General features: G+C 44.5%; 1 protein-coding gene across 1 annotated transcript; it reads left to right on the top strand.

The window, feature by feature from the left end:
* Positions 1–271: 271 nt before the first annotated feature.
* LOC140234260 (uncharacterized) lies at positions 272–7,590 on the top strand. Its single transcript, XM_072314320.1, has 6 exons — positions 272–538; positions 1,328–1,472; positions 3,100–3,294; positions 4,563–4,708; positions 5,283–5,484; positions 5,996–7,590. The coding sequence occupies exons 1-6, from the start codon at positions 350–352 to the stop codon at positions 7,588–7,590; spliced, it is 2,472 nt and encodes an 823-aa protein (XP_072170421.1). The 5' UTR covers positions 272–349.
* The last annotated feature ends 485 nt before the right edge of the window (positions 7,591–8,075 follow it).

Raw genomic sequence — 8,075 nt, 5'->3', positions numbered from 1 at the left:
GATGGCTGATTATTCGGAGTCAAAGAGATCCAGCGAAGGGGATCCGGCTCACCCTCCTGTCCGTTCACCTATCAACCCAGTCCCAGAGAGGCAAGAATCACCACCTCTCCTGGATACCGAACCATCTCTATCATCTCGCCTATCCCCTACTCGGCCACCTTCTGCCTCATCTATACCACCACCTGCTGCGTCATCCCCCCGGGCATTACCCTCTCCAGTCGAGCAGAAACCCTTGTTGCCTCTATCGCCGGGGACCACGTCGAGCGCAACTCCGTCAGCGGTTCCACACTCGAGCACAGACTCCTCGGTCGTTCAGTCTTCGTGGTCGTCCGCCCGGACGTCGATCAGCATGGTGCAGAAAGTCACGCCCAAGCACGAGATCGTGAGCGCGGCAGCGGTGGCTGCCTGCGTGGTCAGCGCACCGGCGACCGTCCCGAAGTCGTCGGCTTCGACTCGCTGGCAGGACAAGGGAGCGAAGGGTCGCAGCAAGAGTGACAGAGACGACTGGAAAAAGGCTAAGAAGCTCAAAGTTGAAAAGGTAAATTTCCATCTCTCAAATTTACCCTATTTCATCATTTTCCTTCCCTTTCCAACCTTCCCTGCATTACAGTATTTTATCACCACTGCATTATCTTTATCAGCTTCTAAGATTCACTTCTATAACTCAAAAAAATGTTCAGTATTTCATTTTACGCGGTTCTGCTTCATTGAATTGTTGTTCCCTGTGAAATGATGAGAAATTTGACGTGGTGTAACCGTTTGTTACCAATTGTTATCGATCAGTCATAATACAATCGTTGATATCTGTCTACATGTTAAAGCCCCTAGCTAACATTTGCAGATGAAAAAAAAATCAAACTTTTGAGCTTCAAAATAGTTCTAAAATGTGAGTTAGGGATAAAAATAACCAACATGAAAATATCAATCACTGTAATCAATGTTGAGCATCAATTATACAACATTTGAACAAGAGTTTTATCAAATACCATTTCTAGAATAAATCAGGTCGTTGACGGTTTGTTGAGAAAATTAGTGATATATATCCTTATATTCAACGCTTTATTGGGATTTTTTTTTGTTTGTTTGTACGGTAGTGGTAACTATACATATGCATCAAATGTGACAATTCGAATATTTCTTTTTTTTAATCGCTGCTCCCAATATTAAATAGTGACTTTAAATGTGTAACTAAAAATATAATCATTTCACTCAAATCATCTATGGATAGCCAAATGAACAATCCATTTTCTAGTATTTAGACAGCAAATACAATGCATGGCAATCGAGCAATGTGTATTTTTTTTTTCTCAATTTATTTGTCGATCAGTTCGATGACTTCCAAGAGTGGATAGATGGTGACCTCACAATGCGCTACCATCCCAAGGACGTAGACGCCCGCAAGCATCTTAGTGGGTGGGCCATGCGAAACACGAACAACCACAACAAGAAAGTTCTGAAGAAATCCTGTCTCGGTGAGTCTAACTTTCGATCAACTTCGTGTGTATGATGTGTGTGTATCGTGCTATTATCGCTAGTCTTTCGATCATTCCATTGCAACAACGACGTAAAGAATTCGCCATGTTATTGCTCACAAGAGTACCATCAGCAAACTTTATTTCTGTGAAGTCCGTGATGTCCAGTGGTCCTAAGATTTTGCGCGGTGGCAAACACGTGTCAAAGAACGAAATAAGATTTCATTTAGTAATAATTAAAAAGAAGGACTTCAAAGTAGCATAATGTTGTGTGCCAAGAATCTCGCCATAAGTCAACACCAGACTTTCTCTAATTTTCGTCACAAATTATTATTGAGACCAATAAGATCACAGAAGAAGGCGTGTTTTGGGATTTTTTTTTTCCAAAGATTCTAACGAAAGAGAAAATAATCGTCTCTTGTATATTGAATACAGATTTTCTGGTTTGTCAATATTACAAAACTCGCACTCTTGGAATATCTCAGTACCCATTTGTTTATGGTTGCAGCTCTAATATACTAAACTATAACAGGTGTTCGTGGGACTAAACGGAGGCAAAGATACAGCGTTTACACGATTAATCACATTAAACACAATGTACAAGGTACAATACTATTATCTGCTGTTGTGGGACTGTCTTAGTCGGTACTCTTGAAGATTTTCTTGTTGTGTCTGGGAGGATTGGTCAGTCGTAGTTTCTCACGGTCAGGGAAGTCGGACCTTCTTTGAAACACCTTTCATGCAGAACGGACAAGGTGCGCCCTTAAACGAAACAAGGAGCGCCCTCAAATCCCATTCAAGTTGGGCAAGTTCAAAAGACTCAAAAGGCGCCTTAGAATCTCGGTTTCTTCTTTTTCTCTCTCATAATAGCATTGTGTCTCTCCCTTCACCTGGCGCATACAAAAGCGTGAGAACCAGGAACCTCTAAAACCGTTAAGGGACCCTAGGAAGAACTATTCTCTGGTGTTTCATTGTGTTCGAGTCTTCCTCCTTTTGTTATCAAGGGCGCGGTACTCGGCGTTTCTTACATGTCTCATGCCCATAGAGAGCTACCAAAAAGATGTAACCATGGCAACTGAGTTGAGTCGAGATTCTTTGTTCGGGAGCCATTTGCTGTGGCGAACACTTTCTTTAATGAACAGTCTTCGGGCCTTTTCACGCACTGACTCAAAGATCTTGAAGATTTTGAAGTCTTATATATTGGTCCTATCTTTGTTAGGTTTGGCACATTTTACCAATATTTTAAAGTAAACAAACAAGACAGTGTTTGTAAATTTTAAGATGTGCCAGTAGTCTGGCATGATCATCCTTTTTGTTTTTCTTCGTTTACGATTTAGGCCTAGGTCTTCTTATAATCATACGATAATTCCAATACATACATATCGTCTTATACTTTTTCTGTCCTTTTGCATTTTATTTTCACCGTGATAAAGCAGTATTCTTTCTTTCGTGCGTTGCTCCTTTTCCTTTTCCAATTTAAAGTGCATAGATCTTGCCAAAAAGCATTCGATAAAAATGTCGTCTTCATAACCACGTGTCATTGTCAAGTCTATGTATCATTACAAGTGCTGTAATATTGTCGATCATGAAAATAATCAGTCTATCTCTTCTTTTTTGTTCTTATCAGGAGTGTTCATCTGCTCAAAGCAGTGCCGGACCAGCACGGGCGATATCGTCACCGTGCGCCCGGCCACCTCCGATAGAGCCCGCCGTAAGCAGGCGGACAAGAAGTGTCCCCGGACCGGCTGCGACGGAAAACTCGTTCACCAGATCTGCGCGGGAAAAGGCGGATATCCTGTCACGCACTTCTGGCGAGTCACGGGTAAGTTGTGATGCAGGAACTCGGAACTCATCTATCAATGATCATTCCCCTTAGATTTCTTCTTCATATATAGCTCTGATTTCCTGTCTTCGGTTATGAAGTGGATTGATTGTACAATGCGTTACTGCTTGGAGAGAACTGAATTACAATCAGCTTCGTCAAAACAAACAAACAAACAAACAAACAAACAAACAAAAAGTGTCTCTGCATCTATGTTACAGGTCGATTTTGCGCATTTTTCCACTTTGTTTAGTTTTATCATCTATTTTTTTTTTTGGTCAAACATGACAATGATATAGGACTACACTGTATTTTTGTCTTAATGTTGATGACAGCTTAAACCGAAATTGAATAATATATTGCTTTGAGAGGACCTGGTGTTTGATTTGTACAGAATGTGTAATGCTATGTTTGTAGAGTTGTTGTTACCATAATCGTTCACTGTCCACTTATACTCTCAATCGACAGGACCTTTTTTTTTTTTTTAAACTAACCGCGTTAATATCTTATCGCATATTGACATCGAACGGATGCACACACAAACACACGTATGGCTAAATGTTAATAAAAAGAGCTTGGGAGCTAACACCGTACGTCACCATTGCGTGGACACGTGGCGAGCTGGTGGCGTGCTAAGAGCAAGTAACTTGATAGCGGACGTGGGCATAACCCGTGACGATAACTCGAAAATTGTATGTTGCTGTGGCATGCATTCCGCCGCTCTCACATCTAGGGGTTTTACTCTGTCAACATACCACTTGAAGCTTTACTGCGCGGTAAAAAAAGGAATAATAAAGAAACTGTAACGGGAATTAGGTTAAACAGAAATATGCATATTACGAATTGGACGGTGATGGGAATAGCCATACATTAATTTACAAGACAATGATTATTACCAGGGATCTCTCTTAATCTCTCTTAATATCCTCACTAACTGAGTAAATGTATACATTTGTCCTTTTACTGAAATGTTTTGAATACCTCACATGAGATTTGATGACGAAAGTATATCCTGGTATCATAATACAATAATTTTGTCATGACATGGTCCGTTTACAGTGTATTTCAGTTTCAGCGTTTCACGTTTTGCTCGCATAATTTGATAAATATTCACTAAGGTTTACATCGCATTCTTAAAAAAAAAAACAAACAAAACAAACAAACGAACAAACCCGTATATATCATCATTATAATGCTTATGATAATGATGATAATAATAGTGATGATGATGATGATGATGATTAATGTTCTCACTGTTATCATTACAGACACTGTCATCCTCTTCCAAGCCAAGGGTATCCACGACCACCCAAGGCCCGACGTCGTCAAGACAACGTCCCAAGCCAAAATGGCGCTCCTGGAGTACCATCGCACACACAGACACGAGAGACCCAAGGAAATCTGCAAGAAAGTGGTAAGTACCGATTGCCCTCTCTTCATGTTTCTTTGTGACTGATTCCGTATTGTTTCAATGCATATCAATACCTAAAAGTCAATAATATGGAAAAATACGAATGGTATAATCCCAACACACGCATACACTGAGAAGGGAATGTTGTATATCATTACCCACACACTGATGAAGCTCTATTAATAAAAAAAAATATACATATATATGCGTGAATTAATGTACCATGTTTAAGGGCATATTATAATATTTTTTTCTTTCTCGGCTGTATGCATGTGTTACAAAATGAAGACATCAAATTCTATTAAGAAAACAGAACTCCACCAATTACTGGAATGATAATTAGGGTTCATCTCTAGGTCATCAGTATTAATTTGTTACTTCACAGTTGATATACTTTTTCTTGGTTACATTACCTTTGCTAAAAGTAGAAATAATAACAGCAATGTATCATATTGAGACCCGTCATAATCTTACATGTTTGACGTATCCAAAGTATTTTTGTTGACATTGCAGTGAAATAAGGATTCTTTAGATATATGCACTAAAGTTCGTCGTTTCCTTGCCAACCTTTTTACAGGGCGTTCACATCCATAAGTCGTTCAACCGCGTGGACCGCGTTGCGCGGCAGCTGCGGGAGGTGCAGAACACCGATGGGGGAGAGGCCCCGATTGAAGTGCCCAAGGAGCCGTACACTCTCCGCTCGCACCTGCGCTCACTTTGGAGCGGCTCGGCCCAGCGGCAGGGGGAGGCGGACAACCATCAGCTCATCATCGGACAAGGTGAGCCGAAAGATCCGCCTGCACTGCGTGGTCGGGTTTGTTGTCAAATAAATGGACCTGCCGCCTCGGTCATAGATATCTGATATCTCTCTATATTATATATTTAAGTCGTGCGTAACTTTACGAACAGGTTTACTTTAGCCTACCATATCATTTTTCCTTCAAATCTACATTTCTCTCTCTACACACATTGACTCATTGCTATTGATGGCACAACCACATTTCTTTACTGTCTCTCTGTCTATTAAATTATATCTATATATTATCTATATACCTGTCTATAGACGTCTATTCATTTCTCCCGGCGCCTTTCATCTCTCATCCTTCTCTGCTCATCTCTTTTTCCCCCTGCTCTCATTCAATGCTTTTTTCCATACTTATCTAAATATCAAGATTCCTCACGTTTTTTCGCAGTGCTTTTTTTTTTATTGTTTTGGATGTTTGTAATTAACAACATCATTATTATCAGATGCCTCACTAAACGATATCTACTTTGTTCCTTCTTTTCCAGGCTCCTTTCAGAACACGTACAACAGGCAGCCGGGGTACACCGCCTACACCTACCCGGGGACGCAGGTCGATGGGTGGGGTCAGTACACCGCGGCCCAGGATGACTATTCCGCCTTCATCAACTACAAGCCCTCCGAAGGTCACCACCAGTCCGCCCCGATGGTCCCATACCAGCCCGGGAACTACACCTACAGCGCGCCGCTTCACTCCAGCGATGGGACGACGTACGACTACAACTTCAACGGTAACGTTGTGCTCTCGGCGCCCGCGGCTCAGGCGACGGCGAAGACCCACGAGGGCCTGGAGGTTGGAGCGATTCACGGCGTGGAGAATGCGCACAAGCAGAGTTTTCCCACAGCCTATCCGGGCTACCCGGCGGATTTCGGCCTCATCTTGCCCAGCCAGGCTTCCCACATCGACCTAACACCCTTGCCCCCCTCTTACATCGAGAGTAGCACCGGGAGTCCCAACCACCACAACGGACACACCGCCGACATGACACCAGTGAAGCAGTCGGGACTTTCTCCACTAAAGCGGCCGGCTCCTCCCGACTTACACTCCTTGCAAGAGGCCAAGCAGCCCCGTCTGAGTGAGGAGCAGAGCGCCTCCGTCACCGAGTCTTCCACCATCAAGCTCGCCGAGCACACGCCGTCCATCAACATCGACCTCTCCAGCTTCTCCGACATCTTCGACATCCCCGCTGGCCTGGGCGATGAGGGTCTTGCTGGCAGACCAAAGACCCCTGTCTACCAGTCGCTGTCACCTGCTGCACCGACCCGGGATGGCGACTCCGCCGCCGACGTCCAGCGCTACTCTCACGTCAACCAGGGCACCGAAGAGCATCGCAGCTCGCCGAGTCTCACCGACGGCAACCAACCATGCGCCGAACAAGCGGACGGGAACTCCTCGACGATGAGTAGCCCCATGGGTAGCGAAGAGAGTCAGGCGTCAGGATCCCACTCGTCACCCCCGCCATCCTCACATTCATCGCCGAACGCAGGGCCAGTACTAGCCACGCTGAGCACCCACGCCCCGTCCAACGTGCCCGTGACAACAGCACCGGCGTCCAACGACAAAGACAATTTCATCGACCAGCTCGTCTCCATGTACTTGGGCAAGGAGGATAAGTCGATCTCGACGATGAAAAGCGAGCTCCACGTGTACACTGAGAGTCAGACTGGACAGCGAGCCTACGCCTACCACGGAGTACCGGAAGATCACGCCCACGCCCATGTCCACGCCCACGCCCATGCCCACGCCATGACCTCTCAAGACCACTTCCGGTCCCCAATTTCAATGACCGGTCACGGGACCAGCGGTCACTTCGATTACAGCTGGTCATCAGATCGCAACCAGGCCTACCGGCCATCCACCGGCCTGACGCCCGTCACCGATAGCCTCATTAGCCCCCTCATGTCCGGTCACTTCGACTACTCCACGTCGATCACGGACTTCTATAACAGCCATCACGCAGCCGTGGCAGCGGCGTCGAGTTCGCACAGCGCTTCGACGGCCTACGCCCCGTCCTGCCAGAGCCCGACCACTCCCACAATGTCCAGTACCTTCGGTCACGTGACAACGAGACATCTGTTCTAATTGCATTCACTTCGATTACCAGAACAATACTAACTTCAACTTATACTGCCATAATCACTGTTTCTTTCTTTTCTCTGTGACGAAACTACGTGGTTTCAAATGGTAACAACAGTACATGTGGAGAAAATTCATGTCAATGAAGTTTAATTGTGAGATAACTTAAATGTAACATTTGATTACTGCGAACTTCCATTCTTATGCTAAAGTGTAAAATTTGTTTCATTCCTAGTCTGCAATGGAGTGGGTTGATGGGCGACTCGCTTCCACGCAGATTGTGAAGGCCACTTGGACTGAAACGTTTTAATCGTGTTCGTCGTGTCACAAGGGAAAAGGTATCACGTCTTCTTCCTCCTGTGTGAGCTTCGTTTAGTTTAGTTCAGAATCGCATCAGACTGTTGAAGTAATGACACAGTACGGAAACATCGCACATTCACATTTAGCATGGAACCGGCGATCGTTCACGTTTGCGTCTGCGCGTCGATCGT

Source organism: Diadema setosum, chromosome 10 (genome assembly GCF_964275005.1).
Source record: "Diadema setosum chromosome 10, eeDiaSeto1, whole genome shotgun sequence".
Lineage (NCBI taxonomy): Eukaryota > Metazoa > Echinodermata > Echinoidea > Diadematoida > Diadematidae > Diadema > Diadema setosum.
The sequence above is the reverse complement of the archived record's forward strand: the minus strand, read 5'-3'. Positions and strand labels throughout refer to the sequence as shown.

Excerpts from the sequence above, each read along its gene's own strand:
- LOC140234260 (XM_072314320.1), top strand. The coding sequence starts at position 350 with ATGGTGCAGAAAGTCACGCCCAAGCACGAGATCGTGAGCGCGGCAGCG. Across the intron at positions 1,473-3,099 it reads TCTGAAGAAATCCTGTCTCG|GAGTGTTCATCTGCTCAAAG; the intron begins GTGAGTCTAACT and ends TGTTCTTATCAG. Across the intron at positions 4,709-5,282 it reads AGGAAATCTGCAAGAAAGTG|GGCGTTCACATCCATAAGTC; the intron begins GTAAGTACCGAT and ends ACCTTTTTACAG.